A 23124-nucleotide genomic window follows, 5' to 3' on the forward strand; every position below is an offset into this window, starting at 1 on the left:
TGTATAGTATCGTGAAGTCAGTTAAGTTGTAACGTTATTTTTTTTTTTAATTAATTAATTTATTTTTGGCTGTGTTGGATCTTCGTTTCTGTGCGAGGGCTTTCTCTAGTTGCGGCAAGCGGGGGCCACTCTTCATCGCGGTGCGCGGGCCTCTCACTGTCGCGGCCTCTCTTGTTGCGGAGCACAGGCTCCAGACGCGCAGGCTCCAGACGCGCAGGCTCAGCAATTGTGGCTCACGGGCCCAGTCGCTCCGCGGCCTGTGGGATCCTCCCAGACCAGGGCTCGAACCCGTGTCCCCTGCATCGGCAGGCAGACTCTCAACCACTGCGCCACCAGGGAAGCCCAGTAACGTTATTTTGAGACCAGAATTTAAGGAAAAGGAATTGAACATTTCAAGTGTAGACATTATGAGGTCTCTAAAATTATTACTCATTTTCAAACTAGAAATAAAAAGGCCACTGAAGTATCCTGCAGATTTTTATTTATAACAAAGTGAATACCAATATCTAATAACACACGTAAAGAAAAATTTCTTTGGGATCCTTTTTCCTAAGTGTAAAGGGGCCTTGAACTCAAAACGTGAGAAAACCACTGTGGTGTATCCCCAGCGGTGATGGGTCCATTTCTTGCTCTGACCTCAGAGTGCACCATTGTGATGTACTTCACAAAGCCCTATGAAAGAGAAAGGTGGGCCCAGGTTTTTGGTCCTTAGAGCCCAGGAAGCTGCTTTTGGTGACCTGACGGCCTTGGACCTACAGTTAGCTTGTGTTTTCCTTGTTTGTGCCATTTTGTTGATTTTCGTTTCTCTTTTCTCTACTCTTTTTTATTTGTGTCATTGTTCTTTCTACAGTTAGCATAGTGAGTATTGTTGGTATAGTTAATACTTGATTAGCATAGTTAGTGTAGTTAGTACTAGTTAGCGCTGTTGGTACAGTTAGCGTAGTTAGCGTTGTTAGTAGAGACAGCCTACTTAGCCCTGTTAGTACAGTTAGCATTGTTAGTTAGCGTAGTTAGCGTTGCTCGGTAGTGCTGTCAGTCAGTGTAGTTAGCAGATCACCAGGATGCAGGGCCTCACAGCCAAATCTGCTGGCAAGAAGGCTCATATTGATGACTTCCAGATCCTCCACACCATTGGTGAAGGCACCTTCGGTAAAGTGAAGTTGGCCCGGCACATTCTGACCGGGACACAGGTGGCTGTGAAGGTCATAAAGAAAAGGCGTCAGAGCTTCTCAAGTGTCCAGGCACTTTTCCGGGAAGTGTGCAGTCTGAAGGCTCTGAATCACCCCAATATTGTGAAACTGCTGGGGGTGATTGACACAGAGGAGACATGTTTCGTGGTGATGGAGTACCTCAGTGGGGGGGACATGTACCGCTATTTGAAGATCCATGGCCGTATGACAGAGGCGCAGGCCCGAGGCCCGTTCCAGCAGCTGGTCTCCGCCCTGCAGCACTGCCACCGGAGGGGCATCGTGCACCGGGACCTGAAGCCACCGAGCCTCCTCTTTGATTCCAAGATGAATATCAAACTTACAGACTTTGGCCTCAGCAACAAGTGTGATGACATTTTCCAACTGGACACGACCTGCGGCACACACCCTTATGCTGCCCCGGAACTCCTCCTGGGGCAGAGCTCCAGCGGCCCTGCGGTGGACGTGTGGAGCTTGGGAGTAGTGCTGTACACCATGGTAACTGGGTCCCGGCCCTTTGTGGGAAAAGACTTCCAGGAGCTGCGGAAGCAAATCCTACAAGGGCAATACCCCATCCCACCTTATCTGTCTTTGAAGATAAGGGATCTGTTACAAAAAATGATTGCCCTCAACCCCAGTGACAGAGGCACCTTACCTGACCTCATGAGGCATCCATGGGTCACCATGGGCCAGAAGGAGCCACTCCAGCCACCCTGTGAAAAGGACCTGGAGGTGACAATGGTGAGGACTCCGGGCTTGACTTGCGACCAGATCCAGGACAGTGGGACAGGCAGTGTGAGCTCCAAGAAGCCCAAGGTGGAGGTCTCCATCATAACTCTGAAGCCCTTCTCTTGCGGGGACCTCTGTGGCAGTGAACTTGAGCCTTCTCCAAGCCCTGTGGTGTCCTCCCTGCAAACCAGGTGGCTCTACCACAGAAAAAATGTGCCGCTGCAGGAAGACCAGCAGGCAGGGCAGAAGACCGGTGAGTCTGCCTGTCCCCCACCCAGCCTGGAGGCGAGGACTGCCACCCCCAGCCCAGCCCCCCAGTGTGGCACTGGGACATCCACCTCCAGCAGCAGCAGGATTGGAGCCCCAGAGGGAAGCAGCTGCCCCCTGGGTGTGTCCAGCACTGGAAGGTCCTCCCACGTTGGGCAGCCTGAGAGTGTGTCCTCATCCACTGTCTCTGGCCAGAGCCAGAAAAAGCAAGGGGTGGCTGGGAGAATCTGGAACTTTATTTTGAAACATCTGTGTTGCAAGCTGCCCAGCATGAGGCGTCATAATAAAGTGAGCCCATGTGAACCCCATGGATGACCGAGGCAGGAAGGTCAGGCCGCCGGGCTCCCTGGGGCCCGGTGCAGGGGAAGAGGAGTGTGTTCTCTGCACGGCCTTCAGAAGCATCGTATCCAAGACCCTGGCCAGCTCAGAGGATGGTCCGGAGCAGCCCGGGCGACCGAAAGCGAGGCCACCGTGGCTGCAGGTCTGCCCCTCAACCCCCACCTGGGTGAAACTTGAGAGACTGGACTGTCATTCCTGGGGCACGTCTCCCCTCCCCTACTCTTCTGTCTTCCGTGTTGGTGGGGGAGGGGGATAGTTCTTGTTCCAGGAACTCCTTGGTTCTTCCAATTCTAGTTAATAAACTTGATGCTCCAGAGAGATGCATGACACTCTGCTTTGCGTCGTCCCTGCACAGAATTGGGGCTGTGCATTTTCCAGTGAGACAAGCGTGCAGCCATGGAGCGCTTGGAGGTAGTCAGAACAACTAAAGGGAAAAATGACCTAAGAGAATTAGCACAGTGACTCCCAACAGCAACAACTGCTGCACTGCAGGGCAGAAATGCAGAAAGTGTGTATTACCTTCCTGCACTACCATTCCCGAACATTTTCAGAAGGGCCGAGGGGAACTTTTGGTCCCTGCGGCCTGTGTTAATTACAACAGAGAGGCCCATTAATAGGATCACAAGGTCCCGTGAACCAGCCTCTGCGCGGTGTGGTAAGGTCCCTGTGCAGCTGAGTTTCATGACTGTCGTGCAGCAATAAAGCAGTCTTTATTGAATTTGTTACAATATTGCTTCGGTATTATGTTTTGGTTTTTTGGCCGCGAGGCATGTGGGATCTTGGTCCCCGACTAGGGATCGAACCTGCACCCCCTGCATTGGAAGGCGAAGTCTTAACCACTGGACCACCAGGGAAGTCTCTTTGTTAATTTTAGTTTTTTGATGCATGGGTTTCACCACAGGGAGTGGATGATTATACTAGATGATCATACTATCAAAGCACTAGATTTGTCAGCGTTCCCTGGTTCCCTGGTTCAATAAGCCCTTGAACACACGGGTGGCTGGAGCAGGTACTTCCCAGAGGCCTCTCTCTGGGGCCACATGCTCTCGGACGCATCACCTGCACAGTTCCATTGGCTCTCGTGCGCTTACAGGTCACTTGCCGACTGCGGAATCCTTCACCGCAAGACACAGAGCACTCTGACCACGTGCCCGTGAACCACCTGGAGGGGCAGTCCCAGATGTGACAGGGCTGGAACCCAGCCAGCGGCTTCTGGAGGTGCTCACAGAAGGCCTCACTCACTTCCTGCCCGTTGGCCATTCCACACTGGGGTCTCTGAACTCGGGCTCCCAAGTGGCCACAAGTGGCAGAACAATGTGTCCAGCTACCAAGCTCCCAGAAAGTCTCCAGCAAGTGGAGGATGGAGGTTGCCATCGCCTTTCCAAGAGCATTGGTGGCTGGACAGGCGTAGGTTCCTTCACTTTCAAGGGAAACATTCTGCAACAACAGGGGTCCATTGAAAAGCAAGGAAATATTGTCACTCAGAGATCCTCCTTTCTTCAACCAAGTTACATTAGGTTGAGGGACACCTTTGACAGGACATTGCATGGTCACGTTTGCTCTCTGGGGTGCTTCCACGATGCCTCCAATCACGACGGAGAGATGGCTGTGCTCCGGTCTGGTGATATTCCTTCCAATAGGCAGGATACCTAACGGGTGCCTCTGTATACAGCACAGAAGAACTTTCCACATCCGAACCGAGATGATTAGCGACAGAACATCCGTATATTCCTTGTTGTTTCTTTGTAGGTTTCTGTATCTGTATTTCCCCCATTCCATCCACAATGACTCCGCAGGTACAAATGTGACACAGACACCAGGCCCTCATGCTCCCGGCTCGCGGGGTCGGCTCCACAGCTCCTCCGCACCCGCAGCTTTTGCAACTCCACCGCGCCGGCCTCGGCGACCTCCGGGGCGCGGCTTGAGGTGATCTTTTAAAGTAGAACTGGTGGACCAATACCTAAATGGCATATCCAGTTTGCTAAATATATCCTGATGTATTCAAGTGTATTTCTAACCAAGGAAAACTCATGAAGAAAGCTGTAGCATGAAGGACAGAAAGAATGGCTTTAAAAAGTCCAGTTTATTTGGTTATATTTTTAACTTATGATTTTGAAGTTGTTCTTGACGTAGAGATGCATTGTAAAGACAGTACAGAGAATTCCCATTTACCCTTCTCCCAGCTTCCGCATATGCTCACATCTTACATAAATAACCATGGTACAATGATGAAAGCTCAGAAATTAGCCCAGTTACAATACTATTAGCTAAACTGTAGGCTTGATTTGGATTTTCCAGTTTTCAACTAGTGTCCTGTTCCAAGATCTAATTTAAATTGTCAGTGTTTTGTTTGTTTGTTTGTTTTTAAGTCATTTAAAAAAATGTATAGTGGTATTTCATTGTGATTTTAAGTGGCATTTCCCTGACGACTAGTGATGTTGAGCATCTGCTCATGTGCCAGTTGGACGTAAGTATGTCTTCTTCGGTCAAGTGTTTACAGATTTTTGCCTGTTTTTTAAAAACTGAGTTGCTTGCTTATTGTTGAATTTTAAAAATTCTTTATATATTCTGGTTACGAGATCTTTAACACTTTGTGCTTTGTGCAAATGTTCAAACCTCAGTCCATGGTTTAGCTTTTCATTCTCTTAATAATGTCTTCCACAGAATGAAAGTTTTAAATTTTGATAAGTTTCAATTTACTAATTTTTATACTATGAATTATGCTTTTGGTGTTATATTGAAAAACTCTTTGCCAGTCCCAAGGCAACAAAAAGTTTTCTCCTTGGTTTTCTTTGAGAAGGTTGATAATCTACCTTTTATATTTAGGTTGATGATCCATTTTGATTTAACTTTTGTATAGAGTGTGAGGAATGTGTGGAGGGTTTTGTTCTGTCTTGTTTTTGTTTTGCTTTTTGCACACGGATAGCCAACTGTTCCAGAAGCATTTGCTGACAAAAGTATTCGTTTTTCATTGAGTTGCCTTGGCACCCTTGTCAAAAATCAGTTGTCTACTGAGATTTTAGAGTTAATGTATTGCCATAGTGTGACCAAAGCTATATTGACTAATACAATGATTATTAAATCTCACATCAGTGAGAAAGAAGAAACTAGGTAAGGAAAAGAAAGTGTTGCAAAATTTAGAGTAAAATGGACTTAGCCTTCCTTCATATAATACAAAAATAAATTCCTGATGAAATTGTTAAAAAAAAAAAAAGAAGCTATTACAGCAGGTGAGAAATAGAGGCCCTGAATCAGGACAACAGACATGGAAATAATAAGAAAGTGACAGATGTAAAAAGAGAGGAAGGCAGAATTGATAAGATTTGAAGAAGGAGAGGTTACAGCATTAACGTTCAGAGTCAGGGCAACTAACTTAGACCATATACTGTGCACTAGAAGACAATTGATGCTACGGGGCAGAACATAATTACTTTTTTTCCTGACCTATTTGGAAATTAATTTGCTAGAGGGCCTCATATTTATTAGGCGTTTTATACTTCCTAAGCATTGGAGAAATAGAGAAGACCCTGAAGAAATAGCGTTTTTTCCCTCCTCAGTGGTTTAATTGTTAACGTTTTGAGCTGTGACATCTACTTGCTTTGCATAAAACATCCATTCATCCCCAAACAGACGATGGCTTCATTGGTGTCCCAGGGACACGATGGTCCTCATGTATGGAAGGTGGCTCTGCTGGAGATGGGGGCTGGTGCTCCCTGTGAGGCTTTGCCACATCCCTCTTGCTAACGGGCACCATCCCAGGAGATGCTTACATTTTTAAATGATTCATTCTAGTGTTCACTGAAGGTTGACTATTTCTGTGGTAGGAAAATATGCAATACAAGATGGAGTCCACACCTCTAAGACCCTGTACCGGTGACTCAACTGTTTAGTTTTAGCAGATTCTCCTTCCTCCTCCTTGTTCTCCTCCACATTTCTCGCTTTGCCAAGAGCTCGCAAGGTCAGTGCCGCCAGGAGCAAGACTTTGCATATTTACTCACTGCATCATTCCCCACCTGGATGCTTGGGAGGGAGGAAGATGTGCCAGAGCCCTTCAGTACAAGAGTCATTGATGGAATGTCATTCAATACATTTTCTATAAAGTGCAGATTCGAAGTCTATGAGACTAGACAAAAGAGGTAGAAAACCATAGTCCATATATTAGAATGATAGACTCAGGTGGATAAAAAACATGTTCTTCAAGAATGTAATAATCCAAATTAGACCCATTCGTATGCTCCAGTGGCATAATTTCAAACAAAGGATTCTAAACCACAAACAAATTTTCTTTTCATATATCACCCAGTCAGAGCCTTGACTCGGAGTTGGTGTGTTCCTTCTCCATGAAAATATTCAAGCGTAAGCTAACCTACTTTTTAGAGGGAAATTGTAAATGGAATTCAAGGAGCTTTTCGGTGGGTTGAGCCAGACCTATAATGTCTCTCCCAAACCTGAGCATTTGTGGTTCTTAGGTACAAAGGATTGGTAGAGAATCATGAAATCTATGTTGTTGGACCAAGGGGTTGCGGTTCTATCTTGGAACTCTCATGACATTTTCTGTTTGCTTTGTAGTCTACATATTATGTGCATGTCTTATCTTCTCCATTAGATGCTCTGCAGCCAGAGCCCATGTCTGATTTTTCTGTTATAACCCAAAGTGTTTGGTCCAGTGATTTGTTCATAGAAGGCATTTCAAAAATGTTTGTGGAGTAGATAAATGAACATACAAATCCACAAATAGATTTGTACGTATAGGAATCCTTCATCTTTCCCCCCCCATACCTGTTTCTCCCCATGTGTATACACCCTATATTGGTTAATGGCAGCGTCCACTACCCATTTGCTCAAACCAAAACCTGGTCATCCTTCCTCTTTCTACTACACCGCACGTTCTATCCATCAGCAAGCTGTGACTCAGCTCTACTCTCCACCAACATCACGTTTCAGTGACCTCTCACAGTCTCCAACACTATCAATCATCTAGATTAGGGTTCAGCAAACTATGGCCCTGTGGGCCAAAGTCAGCCTGTAGCTGATTTTTGTAAATAAAGTTTGAATGCAACATTGTCACACCCGGTTTATTTACATATTGTCAGTTACTGCTTTCAGGACTGAAATGACTGAGTTGATGGCAGAGGAGCAGCAGAGACTGTGGCCCACAAAGTCTAAGAGCTTTACTATATGGCCCTTTAGAGAAAAAGCTTGCTGATGCTGTCATCAGTTTTCTATCACATATCCTTTCTTGTCTGCTATTTTAAACAACCCTTTAAACATGTAAAAACCATCATTAGCTCACTGGCTTTCCAATACAGACCACAGGCAGGATTAGCCCATAGGCTTTACTTTGCCAACCACTTCCTAAACAAATAATCCTTTTCAAGTATTAATTAAATCACATCACTTAAAAAATCTCCAAAGGCCTCCCATTACACTTAAAGTAAAATCCAAATGTCTTACCATGGCCTATAAAGCCTTTGGGATCCAGTACTGCATCTCTCCTTCCAGGCACTCCCTCCAACTAGCTCTGCTCTGTCCACACTTGCCTCTGGTAGGACCTGAAACTTGCCAAGGGTGCTCCTGCCTCAGGGCCTTTGCACTCTTCATTTTTCTGCCCAGTACAGTTGTACACAGGTCTTCTCAGGATTTGCTCTTCTCATTCAGGTCAGAGGGTTTTACTGGACTCTCCTACTAAAATAGCTCTCACATAGCCCCAGTCATTCTCTCTCTTTACTTTGCATGATTTCTTCAGAGCCCTTATGGGAAACTAAGTTATTTATTTAGTGTTTACTTGTTTATTGTCTGTCTGCTCCACTAGAATGTAAGCACCCTGAGGACAGACACTTTGTGAATGTGGCTCATGGCTTCATCCCCAGCTCCTGCTGTTGCCTGGTACCTAGTAGGTATTTAATAAATATTTGTTGAATGGATGATTGGCTAATTATATGTAGTGAAGCTCCTTTCCCCTTGTCAACTAATTATGTTCATGGGAAAGAATTTACATTGACCCTCTACTGAAAATACTGCTTACTGGTGTTTTTTTCAGCTGCTGTTCATCTGTATCTCCAACAGCCAATGGGCATCTTTTCCATCCTCGAAGAGGAATGTATGTTTCATCAGGCTACAGATGTGACTTTCAAGACCAAACTTTCTGACAACCATTTTGGAAAGTCAGTTCATTTCCAGAAGCCCAAGCCTAACAATAAGAAGAAATATGAAGCTCACTTTGAACTTGTCCATTGTGCAGGAGTGGTAAGTTACCTCTAGACCCTCAGCCCTGAATTTTCCTGCCTCTGTTTCAAATGTACTCAGCCCAAATCCTTAGATAATATATAAGTAAAGTTTAGATTAAAGAGATGAACAAAATAAATCTCAGTTCCCAAAAAAAAGTTGGTGTAACCTTTTAGGACTTAGGAAATGAAACACCCATACTATAATAACAGAGGTCAAAAATCTCAAAATAGACTCTGTCACCCCAACTCAAAGTAAGACAGCTTCAGAAAGTTATGGAGACCATCAAAGGCATGGGCTTTTCCTTACTTGTCCTTCCTTTCAACTTAACATTGTGTGAACCAGTGATTTCAATTGATCTTTTTATTGAAGATTTTTTTTTTCCTTCTCTCATAAAGAGTACTGTGAAGTAATGGTCTCCAAACTATGACCAACAAAGATTCCTAATAACCCTCACTCTCTCTCCTCATTTCCCCACTGGGGTGTGTGTGTGTGTGTGTGTGTGTGTGTGCGTGTGTGTGTGTGTGCGCGCACGCGCATGTGTGTGCGTGTGTGTGTGTGCGTGCGTGCACATGCCCCTTCTTTCTGCTTTTATGCTTCTGGTCAGTAATTCTGAATGGCACAAAAAGAGAACTGACGAAGGATAAAATAATACTTTGACCTAAAAATGACCTGCCAGTTGTACCTAGATATGCTTGTAAATCTTTTCTTTGATATCCTTGAATATTAAGTATAATGACATTTATAGTAAAATATCATTGATAATGTTTTTGGAATGCTCACTGTGTGTCAGAGACAGTTGTTTTATTGCATCTATTCTTGCCTATGAAGAAGGGCTGATGTGAATTGTTTCTCCTGGAAACGCCATCTATTTCTTCCTCCCTCTCCTTGGTGTTTCTTTCCCTCCCTGATTCTTTCTCCCCCTCCCTCCCTCCCTCCCCTTCTCGTCCTTTCTTTCCACAATGTAAATGGTAAAGCCTGAGAATCTCTTTGGGTTGCACATAGATTTCTGGAGTATTTATTCAGTACTGTTACATCAAACTGATTTAAAATTAAAGGACCCACACAATTAATGATTTTTTTTAAAAGGAATACACAATTTTCTAAGTAACTTATGCATTCACCTCTTCTGTTACCGGAACTGCATGCCTTTCCAAAGGTGCCTTATAACATCAGTGGCTGGCTTGAAAAGAACAAAGACTTTCTTAATGAAACAGTGGTGGCTATATTTCAGACATCGTCCAACAGACTCCTGGCAAAACTTTTTGAAAATTACATCAGTACCAACACTGGTGAGTTGAAAAATCTTCCTCAATTTTTCAGCCTCAGAATGGAACCCATGTCTGCCTCAGCACTTATAAAAATCCTGGCTTCTTTCCTGTGATATCTGTGTTTGCTCCCTGTGGTCTGTCATCCCCTCTTATTAGCCTTTCCGTCCTCTGGCTGGTGGTTTTTCGGGGAAATGGTGCTCTAAGGTAGATAGATTTCAAGGAGACTGCTCCAGCCTGCTTTTATCTTCTACTTAACCAAGCTGAAGAGACAGCAGAAAACCATGTTTTGATAAATGATTTGGGAGAGATAACAAGCTCCTTTAATACATATCCCCCAAATATCTTGGAATTCTCCTTCACAGTGCTTTTATATTATAGTAATGGGGTTTTTGTAAGCTTCATGAGAGCAGAGATTATGTCTCACTTGTTCAAGTGTATCCTCAAGCATGTAGCAGATGCCTGTTTAGCAGGCACTCCATAAATACTTGCTGACCAACTAACAACTAATCTTGTTTAGTAGTTTGTAATTTACAAAGCACTTTTAGATACATTATCTTACTCAATCCTTGTCCTGACCCTTTTAGATACATGTAAAGGGAAATCTCTCCCTACCTTATAGGAGCAAGTACAGAATTAAAGTTTCACAAATCTACTGTTGAAAGATAAACTCAGGCAACTTAAAATTTTTAAGAGTTTATTTGAGGAAAAAGCAATTGAAGTTGGGCAGCACCAAATCAGAAGTGGTTAACAGCATTCCACCCACAGGAGCTCAGGGAGAGACTTTTTTTTAAAAATATATTTTATTTATTTATTTATTTATTTATGGCTGTGTTGGGTCTTCGTTTCTGTGCGAGGGCTTTCTCTAGTTGTGGCAAGTGGGGGTCACTCTTCATCGCGGTGCGCGGGCCTCTCACTATCGCAGCCTCTCTTGTTGCGGAGCACAGGCTCCAGACGCGCAGGCTCAGTAGTTATTGCTCACGGGCCTAGTCACTCCGTGGCATGTGGGATCCTCCCAGACCAGGGCTCGAACCCGCGGCCCCCGCATTAGCAGGCAGACTCCCAACCACTGTGCCACCAGGGAAGCCCCAGGGAGAGACTTTTATAGAAAAGAGGTAGAAGCAAAGTAAAGAAATGATTGATTAGCTGTATCTAAAGCCCAGTTGGCTGTTTGTGATTGGTTGTCCTTAGCATTTTGATTTGGTAACCTTGAGGCATTAACAGACTTAGATTTTGTTTGCTTACGTAGGCTGCCACAGCATTAGAGCCATCTCAGTCTGATGGCCTCCTTGCTTCATTAACTTAACACTACTAAATGGCAAAGGCAAGGTAGGAAACAGGACTTGTGCTTACTAGCCTCGTGCCTATTCCACTCTCACTGTCTTCTGGAAACAAACAAAACAGAGAGATGGACAGGCTACCTGGATTCAGGATCCAGTTCAGACTTCTGCACCGTGATACAAAGCCTTGGAGGACACAGAGGCCAGGTTGCTGCCATTACCCTCGTGTCTGGACCACTGCCAGCAGCAGAGGGAGGCTTGTCACAGTTCATAGCTGCCAGATTGGCAGCTCCTGAGCAGAACTGGTGTTCAAACACGTTTGGTCCACACTGATTAAAAAAAAAAAATTGGAAGTTCGCACATACACATGTGGACTTCCTTTTTCTTTTGAAAAATGGAAATTATGGGAAAATAGAAAATCTGGCCAGTCTGGTTTCAGATGCCCTTGTAGCAATGGGGCAAATTGTACTAGCTGTTCTTTAAGTGGGGTGTGTCCTCTCACTTTCTGACATTCTCACCCTCTTGTCTTACACCCAGCTTCAAGCTCACTCCTGTCCCCTGTTGCCTGCTTTGGGACTCCTGATGGCATGGTCAGGGAATGGAGAGAATTTAGCACTTCCCAGCTCCATCAATCAGCACGTGATGACATAATTCAGAAGCATGCCTGAAATCCTGTTGGCCCGCCTCAAGAGGAGCTTGAGAAGTGGAAGCTATTGTGTTTGGACCCTGATAATCTGCAGGTAGTGCGTTTGCTTGATTCTAATAGCTTCTAAAGTACCTCTGAGAAGTCTGATAAATAGTGGCCACATAAGTGTATGGCTCCCAGATGAGTAATTCTCTGGTCATAAGAAATCAGAGAGTGGTTTGGGCAGAGAATGAGAGAGGCAATTATCTTCTGACTCTTCAGGGTGTGCTGTGTTCTTTTGAACTAGAAGAGAAGAATTGTCCAGAATGTCCTTTTTCGTAATTTTTTAAGGACCCCCTGAAAAAGGACTTGCTTCCAACTTTCTGACTCATCCCAATTAAATTACTCATAATAACCATACTTTCTTCTGGAGAATCCAAGTACTGTAAACAAGTTATAATTCTTTTAAAAAATTAAAGGAAGGTAGTAGTATCCCCTTTCCATGGGGAAGTACAAAGAAGTCAAGTGATTCACTTGGAAGGCTTGGGGCATGTCAATAGGACATCAGTGATTAAACTTCATGACATCTGCCTCAGCACAGTTGCTACTCAAGCTAGAGAGTATTTTATCAGTTTTTCATATTGACAGCTGGCCCATTTTTTCCAGATTGCCTATGGGTTTTGTTGTTATGCTTTTGTACCTTCATGAGTTAGCACTACACAAATGTTTGTAAAACAGTTTGGCTTAGCATAGATTCCTTTGCTTCAAGAAAGTGGGAATAGATTGTTTTTATAAATTACAGAAGTAACGCATGAGTGTTGCCCCAAACACAGACAATATAGAAAAACTAAAGAGAGGAACATAAAAGTTGCTTTTAATCTCACATAGAGAGATCACAATTGCTAATATTTTAGTGTATACTCTACCCAACATTTTTTATGTATATAGTCACCCATAATACAATCACACTTAAAAACATGTATACACACTCAGTATCATAATATACAAACTATATTGTAGCCTAATTTTTCTCTCAAAATAAATCCGAGCAATCTTCCCATGCCAGTTATATTGATCTGCATCATCATTTTAAAAGATTGCAGTGTTTCATTGTATACATACTCTTTCATAATTTAAGTAACCAATCTCCTGTTGGTAGACACTCGTTACCATTTTAATTTTTTGCTTATTTTTTTTGTAATGACTAAACAATGCTGCAGTGAGTATATCTGCACAGTTGCCTATTTCCTTAAGGAAAAGCACCAGAAATAGACTTTTGTGTTGAGACATGAATATTTTTAAAGCTTTTGGTAGACATAGCCATATTGCTTCTAGAACTTTGACACATTTATGCTTTCCTCAGCAGGGTTTGGTAATGTGACAAAAAAGAGCCTTTTTAGTGCTTTTTTTCTTCTTTTTTTAGCTCTACAGTTTGGGGAGAAGAAAGGCAAGAAAGGAGCTTCATTCCAAGTGGTTGCATCTCTGCATAAAGTAATTTTTAATTGCATCTATTCATATATTAACTACCTCACAATCTGCATATGTTACTACTTATTTGAAATTTTACGTCTTCAAATAAGGATAAAGTATCTGAAGTTAACCAAGTTGGAAAAGTTAAAGATTATCTTGATATTAATGGACTTTTGTGGGCACTGTCAGTGTCCTACTTAGATCCCCTTTATCAGCCCATCTTACCACTTATGAAAATATTAGCTCATAATAACTCACAGTTGCCAGAATTGCCCTGAGTCAAATGGGAAGCTAATCTGTCTCCTTACTCTCCCCTTCAGATTCTGGCCCCTCTCTTGCCTCAAGAAGGTACCAACTGTAGTATAATTGGTGCATTTGTGCTCAGAGCTTCTGCAGGACTCAGACTAAACTGAGTCCATACCACTGCTTTTTTCTCCCCCTGCCCTACTCTACTTCCCTCCTTCTCCAAATAAATCTTTCGAACCAGAATCTCCATCTCAGATTCTGCTTCCAGAGAAACTGAGCTAAGATAAAAATTTTCCAGGCAGGAAACTTGAGAAACAATTTCTTTCTTCAAGCCATTTTATTGCCCATCCATAAAGTATTGCTACCAAATTTAAAACAGGTAGGTATGATACACAACAGAACTATGTCAGTCAGATAAATATTGACTTGTCAAGGGAAGGAAATAATGTATTTTGGTAAGCAGGGAAGAATGTTGAATTCATTATTTTATTGTTGCTATGCATCTGGCTTTAAGACTAAGTTGATCAACATGGAGACTTTTGTGACATAGATTGGTGTTTTTAGTGATTTGCAAAGTGATTTTGTGTTGGTTTCCTTATTTAGGAAAACCTAAATAAGTTGATGACTAACCTGAAATCAACAGCACCTCATTTTGTGAGATGCATAAATCCCAATGTGAACAAAATGTCAGGTAAATAGATTTCTTTTTAATCCACACTAGGAAATTCTTTTGATTTAAGCCATGTTGAATGTCTTTTAATGAAACATTTACCAGTTTGTTTTAATAAGGATAGCTTTTCAGATAGAAAAGCTAAAATAAGTTAAAAGTGAGTTTTTTAAACCTCCTCAGGATTGCCTTTGAATTGAGATTCAAGTGGACATACAGAAGGATTTCACAAAGCAGACTCAATTGGGTAACATTAGAATGCTTGATATTATCATTTAAATTCCTCCTTGAATTTCACGCTAAAATGTGGATGAGCTTCTGTGCCATTGTCTACAAGGGCAAAGTATAATAAGAAGGGATTGAATAATCAACTGGGGGATTAAGGTAGATATTTAAGCATAAAGGAAATCATTTGTTCTAAATTATCTAGATTGACCATAAAGAGAGTTTCTAAATCCATTTCTAATTGTTAAGAACTCCCTCTAGTCTTCCTTCATAATAGTAATATCTTCCCTCTCCTTAACACTACCTGTCTCTTTAGTTATGTACTTCTGGGCAGTAGATACTTTTTAAGAAGTATTTTATTTTTCTTCCAATTTTATTGAGATATAATTGACACACAGCACTCTATACGTTTCAGGTATACAGCATAATGGTTTGCTTTACATACATCATGAAATGATTATAAGTTTAGTTGACATCCATCGCCTATTATAGATACAAAAAAAAGAAAGAGAAAAAAAAATGTTTCCTTGTGATGAGAACTCTTTGTATTTACTCTCTTAATAACTTTCAACATACCACACTGCAGTGTTAACTATAGTCATCATGTTGCACATTACATCCCTCATACTTGTTTATCTTAAAAATGGAGGTTTGTATCTTTCGACCACCTTCATCCAATTTCCCCTCCTCCATCCCACCTCTGGTAACCACAAATCGAATCTCTTTTTCTATGAGTTTGTTTGTTTTTTAAAGATTCCACATATAAGTGAGTGTGTCTGGCATTTTCACCATAAGCTTCTTTGCTATTAACATCTTTGCCCCAAGCATTTTTGCTGCAAATGTTTTCCCCACATAACTAATTGGCCATAAGGCAATTTTGTCATAAAAGATAAAATAACAAAAAATAAAAGAGGGACATTAAAAAGGACATAACGAAACATGAAAAATGAATAATAAAATTAAGAAGACTATCGTGAAACAAAATATTTGAATACATTTAAAATGTGTGTAGATTCACGATAATACTGTACAAATATCTGATTTTACTTTGTGGGTTGAACCTAAACATTTATCTTCCAAGTCTTTGTTCATAGTTCATTATACATTTTTTGGCTTGTTGATTCATCTCCTTGTTCTGCATCACACATTTTCTTTTTTGCTAAAATTTCTTCCGTCATTGAGAGAGGTATCGGTTTCCAAATACTAGGATACATGTTTGTAACTGAGCTTTGTGTCGTGTTATGAAAGCTTTCCACACTGTTGTTTGTTCTTGGCATATTGTCACATGTCTGTTGGTAGATGTTCCAAGTTCTATGGAAAATGTGGGTTCAACTCTGCACCTCTGAGGCCCTCAGCCTCTTTCAGATTCATGTAATATGAAAATGGGAGTACTGTGTCAATGGAGAAATGAAACCAAATTGTCAACCAGTTGAAACCAAACTGTCAACCAGTTATTTTATCTTTTATGGCAAAATTGCTGCATGGCCAATTAGTTATGCGGTGAAAACGTTTGTAGCAAAAATGCTTTTGACAAAGAAGCTTATGGTGAAAATATCTAGAACCATAAATGAGATCGTATGGTATTTGTCTTTCTCTGTCTGGATTATTTCCCTTAGTATAATGCCCCCGAGGTCCTTCTGTGTTGTCACACATGGCAGGATTTCCTCCTTTTATATGGCTGAATAATATTCCATTGTACATATATGCCACAACTTTTTTATCCATTCATCCATCAATGGACACTTAGAATGTTTCCATTTCTTGGCTTTTGTAGTGAATACTTTTTGATGAATGGATGGTGCTAGGGCGGTGATGAGATAGATAGGTGGTGGTGAATTATTTATGTTTTTAATTAACAAAACAAAGTTTTTACAGATATTAATTACATGGATTACTTTCCTTACATCTTGGATTTGAAGATTCCCAGGCTTCTCTTTGGAATTACAGGCTTCTGTGGAGCTTGGTTGGAGGCTGTCAGCCTCAAAGTTGTATATGTGACAAGCACTTATGTCTTCAGAGCACTAATCACCCTTGGAATATGTAGGCAGATGTTGTTGATTCTGATTTCTGAGGTTCTGTAGTACCTTGCATTTTTATTAACCTCCTGTAATTAAGACTCCCATCTTGACAGCCTGTGACCTATTCTGGGAAAGTGTGATGCTAAACAATGATGCTGCAGTTTGAGTTTTTGCAATGCAAACACATCATGTCCATTCACGCTGTATGTTTTTGCCTCATTGTTTCTTATCAGCTGGGTTTCTGAATGCATCTAGGGACACTGCTTCCATCTAGCAAGGAATCTAATTAGCTACCTCTATTTTGGAGCAATTCTGTTACCTATTAGAGTTGCCTCCCATCGAATCAGCTCTGATTTCAGCAGGTTTTTTATTTTTTTTAAGTCTTAAGAGAAAGTCATAAGAAAAACTTCATGATCTAATCAGAACAGTTCTTCATATGTCCTTAAAGGGAATGAGCATGCTTGACCCTATTGTGTCATAGAACTCCGCTTCTGCTCCTTCTTACAGATGATTTGTTTCTGTCTATGAAAGGGATGGGAGTGCAGGACTATGGATATATGGCTTAGAGTTTATTTCTGTGACCCCGGGCATAAGCAGAGAATCATCTCATTCCATTTTCCTTATAACACTCTAGCAGGTCTTTGTTAGGAGAGTGTTGCTTGGCTTCTTCCAGAAACCTTGCTGAGAGCCAGATACAGTGGCTCATTGCTTGGCCTTTCTAAGGCTTCTATCAGAGATTGCAGCTGCAGCTCTAGTGGGCTCCATCTCAGGAACAAAGGGGTACTAGGAGAATGCTTATACTATAGAATACAACTTAGGCTTTCTCAAGATAATCAGGAGAGAAAGTAGGCCGGGATGTGGCCCATTCTTTCCTAATACAGAACAGTAAACAGAATGTTGTGGCTGTTCTCATCTTCCCCTTTCCTTGTGTTCCCCCTTCTTGTAATCCGTCCCCTTCCTACTTGGAGATGCCAGTTCTCTTTTGTGTTTTATCCCCTCTCTAGCTGGTTTTTGGCTGGCAAATGGATATAATGCCAGTCATTTACATTCTAGCAAAAATGTATTTTTTTCATCTTCTAGGAGTATTTGCTTATAAAATCTTGACTAACTGTGAACTAAAGGATTCATTCCAGGTAAATCCTATTTGGAGACTCCTACAGAATAGGATGGGTACTTTGAGTGCCATGAGGCTGGGAGTGAGTGAATCCTCTTACCTACCATGCAGAGAACACTAGATTCAAACTCTTTTAACCCCAGATGCAGCAATTAGGACAAAATCTAGGGTAATCATTTTTTTAGACATGGACTCATTGTGACCGTTTTTCTTCAGGTGTAATGGACGCTTATTTGGTTCTGCAGCAGCTGCGCTGTAATGGTGTCTTGGAAGGGATCAGGATATGCAGTGAAGATTTTCCAAACCGACTGCTGTATGCTGATTTTAAACAAAGGTAAACAGACATCCTGGAATCCAAGAAGCCTGGGGCAGTCCATTTTGTTTTCTTCTCTTTGAGTGTTTAGGCATGCATTGTTTGTTTGGTTGATATCCTCCAGAATACAGATCAATGTGTTTTGGTGGTGGTGAGATATATGATGACAGAGTTCCATTATTATTTCCCCTTAAATCCAACATCTATGTAGCTGTAATATCCTTAAATCTCTATTACTGGATAATAGACCCACATGTAGAAGAAATATATAAAGAACGATATGGAGGCTGAATTGAGTCTCTGAAATGTTGTATGTACTTAATCGTAGCTGCCATCCAAGCAGGCTGTTGCTTTACTAGCAATCCTGTGAAAGAAAGGAAGCCAGCAGGGAGTGCAGCAGAAGGCAGGAGAGGCACCTTTGCTTTCTATTTCCCAAATTCTAAATGCATAAATTATAGGTGATCAAGCAAATGTGAGCAAAGTAGAGTAGAGTAGAAAGAGTACCTGTGTCAGAATTAAGAAGTATATTTCTAGATCGGCTGGGAGCAGTGGGGCGTGGAGATCAAGCCGTGGTGGACGGTGCCCGAAGACTTTACCTTTCCTTTGGAATTTTACATAGAAGAGGACCGGGAGGAGCCCACATGTGGCCCCCTGGACTGGACCTGGCTCGCATCATCGAGGCGCACAGCCAGACCCTCGTCCGGCTGGAGACGCGCTTCACGGCCACGGGCCTGACGCGCGTCCTCGCCGTGGGACCGGTTGAGTCCGGGCAGCGGCTGTTCCGCAGGATCTGGAGCCCCGGGAGCTGGGACCCCCAAAGCCGGGCCCGAGGAAACAGACAACTGCATTGTCATACACGAATTCCAGAACTGCTCACTTAAATGCACATAATTATATTAAATTAAGTTTCTCTTACAAAAACATAACCATGTCGACCAGAGCCTCCCATCAAGCATCTTAGATAGCCTCAACCACCAGAGGGCAGACAACAGAAGCAAGAAAAACTACGATCCTGCAGCCTGTGGACCAAAAACCACAGTTACAGAAAGATAGAGAAGATGAAAAGGCAGAGGGCTATGCACCAGATGAAGGAACAAGAAAAAACCCCAGAAAAACAACTAAATGAAGTGGAGATAGGCAACCTTCCAGAAAAAGAATTCAGAATAATGATAGTGAAGATGATCCAGGACCTCGGAATAAGAATGGAGTCAAAGATTGAGAAGATGCAAGAAATGATTAACAAAGACCTAGAAGAATTAAAGAACAAACAAACAGAGATCACCAATACAATAACTGAAATGAAAACTACACTAGAAGGAATCAATAGCAGAATAACTGAGGCAGAAGAACGGATAAGTGACCTGGAAGACAGAATGGTGGAATTCACTGCTGCAGAACAGACTAAAGAAAAAAGAATGAAAAGAAATGAAGACAGCCTAAGAGACCTCTGGGACAACATTAAACGCAACAACATTCGCATTATAGGGGTCCCAGAAGGAGAAGAGAGAGAGAAAGGACCAGAGAAAATATTTGAAGAGATTATAGTCGAAAACTTCCCTAACATGGGAAAGGAATTAGCCACCCAAGTCCAGGAAGCGCAGAGAGTCCCATACAGAATAAACCCAAGGAGAAACACGCCGAGACACATAGTAATCAAAGTGGCAAAAATTAAAGACAAAGAAAAATTATTGAAAGCGGCAAGGGAAAAACGACAAATAACATACAAGGGAACTCCCATAAGGTTAACAGCTGATTTCTCAGCAGAAACTCTGCAAGCCAGAAGGGAGTGGCATGATATACTTAAAGTGATGAAAGGGAAGAACCTACAACCAAGATTACTCTACCCGGCAAGGATCTCATTTAGATTTGATGGAGAAATCAAAAGCTTTGCAGACAAGCAAAAGCTAAGAGAATTCAGCACCACCAAACCAGCTCTACAACAAATGCTAAAGGAACTTCTCTAAGTGGGAAACACAAGAGAAGAAAAGGACCTACAAAGACAAACCCAAAACAATTAAGAAAATGGTCATAGGAACATACATATCGATAATTACCTTAAACGTGAATGGATTAAATGCCCCAACCAAAAGGCATAGACTGGCTGAATGGATACAAAAACAAGACCCATATATATGCTGTCTACAAGAGACCCACTTTAGACCTAGGGACACATACAGACGGAAAGTGAGGGGATGGAAAAAGATATTCCATGCAAATGGAAATCAAAAGAAAGCTGGAGTAGCTATACTCATATCAGATAAAATAGACTTTAAAATAAAGAATGTTACAAGAGACAAGGAAGGACACTACATAATGATCCAGGGATCAATCCAAGAAGAAGATATAACAATTATAAATATATATGCACCCAACATAGCAGCACCTCAATACATAAGGCAACTGCTAACAGCTATAAAAGAGGAAATCGACAGTAACACAATAATAGTGGGGGACTTTAACACCTCACTTACACCAATGGACAGATCATCCAAAATGAAAATAAATAAGGAAACAGAAGCTTTAAATGACACAATAGACCAGATAGATTTAATTGATATATATAGGACATTCCATCCAAAAACAGCAGATTACACGTTCTTCTCAAGTGCGCACGGAACATTCTCCAGGATAGATCACATCTTGGGTCACAAATCAAGCCTCAGTAAATTTAAGAAAATTGAAATCATATCAAGCATCTTTTCTGACCACAACGCTATGAGATTAGAAATGAATTACAGGGAAAAAAACGTAAAAAGGACAAACACATGGAGGCTAAACAATACGTTACTAAATAACCAAGAGATCACTGAAGAAATCAAAGAGGAAATCAAAAAATACCTAGAGACAAATGACAATGAAAACACGACGACCCAAAACCTATGGGATGCAGCAAAAGCGGTTCTAAGAGGGAAGTTTATAGCTATACAAGCCTACCTAAAGAAACAAGAAAAATCTCAAGTAAACAATCTAACCTTACACCTAAAGAAACTAGAGAAAGAAGAACAAACAAAACCCAAAGTTAGCAGAAGGAAAGAAATCATAAAGATCAGAGCAGAAATAAATGAAATAGAAACAAAGAAAACAATAGCAAAGATCAATAAAACTAAAAGTTGGTTCTTTGAGAAGATAAACAAAATTGATAAGCCATTAGCCAGACTCATCAAGAAAAAGAGGGAGAGGACTCAAATCAATAAAATCAGAAATGAAAAAGGAGAAGTTACAACAGACACCACAGAAATACAAAGCATCCTAAGAGACTACTACAAGCAACTTTATGCCAATAAAATGGACAACCTGGAAGAAATGGACAAATTCTTAGAAAGGTATAACCTTCCCAGACTGAATCAGGAAGAAACAGAAAATATGAACAGACCAATCACAAGTAATGAAATTGAAACTGTGATTAAAAATCTTCCAACAAACAAAAGTCCAGGACCAGATGGCTTCACAGGTGAATTCTATCAAACATTTAGAGAAGAGCTAACACCCATCCTTCTCAAACTCTTCCAAAAAATTGCAGAGGAAGGAACACTCCCAAACTCATTCTAGGAGGCCACCATCACCCTGATACCAAAACCAGACAAAGACACTACAAAAAAAGAAAATTACAGACCAATATCACTGATGAATATAGATGCAAAAATCCTCAACAAAATACTAGCAAACAGAATCCAGCAACACATTAAAAGGATCATACACCACGATCAAGTGGGATTTATCCCAGGGATGCAAGGATTCTTCAATATACGCAAATCAATCAATGTGATACACCATATTAACAAATTGAAGAATAAAAACCATATGATCATCTCAATAGATGCAGAAAAAGCTTTTGACAAAATTCAACACCCATTTCTGATAAAAACTCTCCAGAAAGTGGGCATAGAGGGAACCTAACTCAACATAATAAAGGCCATATATGACAAACCCACAGCAAACATCATTCTCAATGGTGAAAAACTGAAAGCATTTCCTCTAAGATCAGGAACGAGACAAGGATGTCCACTCTCACCACTATTATTCAACATAGTTCTGGAAGTCCTAGCCACGGCAATCAGAGAAGAAAAAGAAATAAAAGGAATACAAATTGGAAAAGAAGAAGTAAAACTGTCACTGTTTGCGGATGACATGATACTATACATAGAGAATCCTAAAACTGCCACCAGAAAACTGCTAGAGCTGATTAATGAATATGGTAAAGTTGCAGGATACAAAATTAATGCACAGAAATCTCTTGCATTCCTATACACTAATGATGAAAAATCTGAAAGAGAAATTATGGAAACACTCCCATTTACCATTGCAACAAAAAGAATAAAATACCTAGGAATAAACCTACCTAGGGAGACGAAAGACCTGTATGCAGAAAACTATAAGACACTGATGAAAGAAATTAAAGATGATACCAACAGATGGAGAGATATACCATGTTCTTGGATTGGAAGAATCAACATTGTGAAAATGAGTATACTACCCAAAGCAATCTACAGATTCAATGCAATCCCTATCAAATTACCAATGGCATTTTTTACGGAGCTAGAACAAATCATCTTAAAATTTGTATGGAGACAGAAAAGACCCCGAATAGCCAAAGCAGTCTTGAGGGAAAAAAATGGAGCTGGAGGAATCAGACTCCCAGACTTCAGACTATACTACAAAGCTACAGTAATCAAGACAGTATGGTACTGGCACAAAAACAGAAACATAGATCAATGGAACAAGATAGAAAGCCCAGAGATTAACCCATGCACCTATGGTCAACTAATCTATGACAAAGGAGGCAAAGATATACAATGGAGAAAAGACAGTCTCTTCAATAAGTGGTGCTGGGAAAACTGGACAGCTACATGTAAAAGAATGAAATTAGAATACTCCCTAACACCATACACAAAAATAAACTCAAAATGGATTAGAGACCTAAATATAAGACTGGACACTATAAAACTCTTAGAGGAAAACATAGGAAGAACACTCTTTGACATAAATCACAGCAAGATCTTTTTTGATCCACCTCCTAGAGTAATGGAAATAAAAACAAAAATAAACAAATGGGACCTAATGAAACTTCAAAGCTTTTGCACAGCAAAGGAAACCATAAACAAGACGAAAAGACAACCCTCAGAATGGGAGAAAATATTTGCAAATGAATCA

General features: G+C 41.3%; 1 protein-coding gene across 1 annotated transcript in view; it reads left to right on the top strand.

The window, feature by feature from the left end:
• Positions 1-23124, top strand: part of MYH15 (myosin heavy chain 15) — a 198963-nt gene that overhangs the window by 78497 nt on the left and 97342 nt on the right. The window contains 5 exon segments of the mRNA XM_036851779.1: positions 8589-8768; positions 9907-10039; positions 13344-13411; positions 14240-14327; positions 17877-17994. Of these exon segments, the coding sequence (XP_036707674.1) occupies positions 8589-8768; positions 9907-10039; positions 13344-13411; positions 14240-14327; positions 17877-17994 (587 nt within the window).

The sequence above is a fragment of the Balaenoptera musculus genome, chromosome 4, assembly GCF_009873245.2.
Source record: "Balaenoptera musculus isolate JJ_BM4_2016_0621 chromosome 4, mBalMus1.pri.v3, whole genome shotgun sequence".
Lineage (NCBI taxonomy): Eukaryota > Metazoa > Chordata > Mammalia > Artiodactyla > Balaenopteridae > Balaenoptera > Balaenoptera musculus.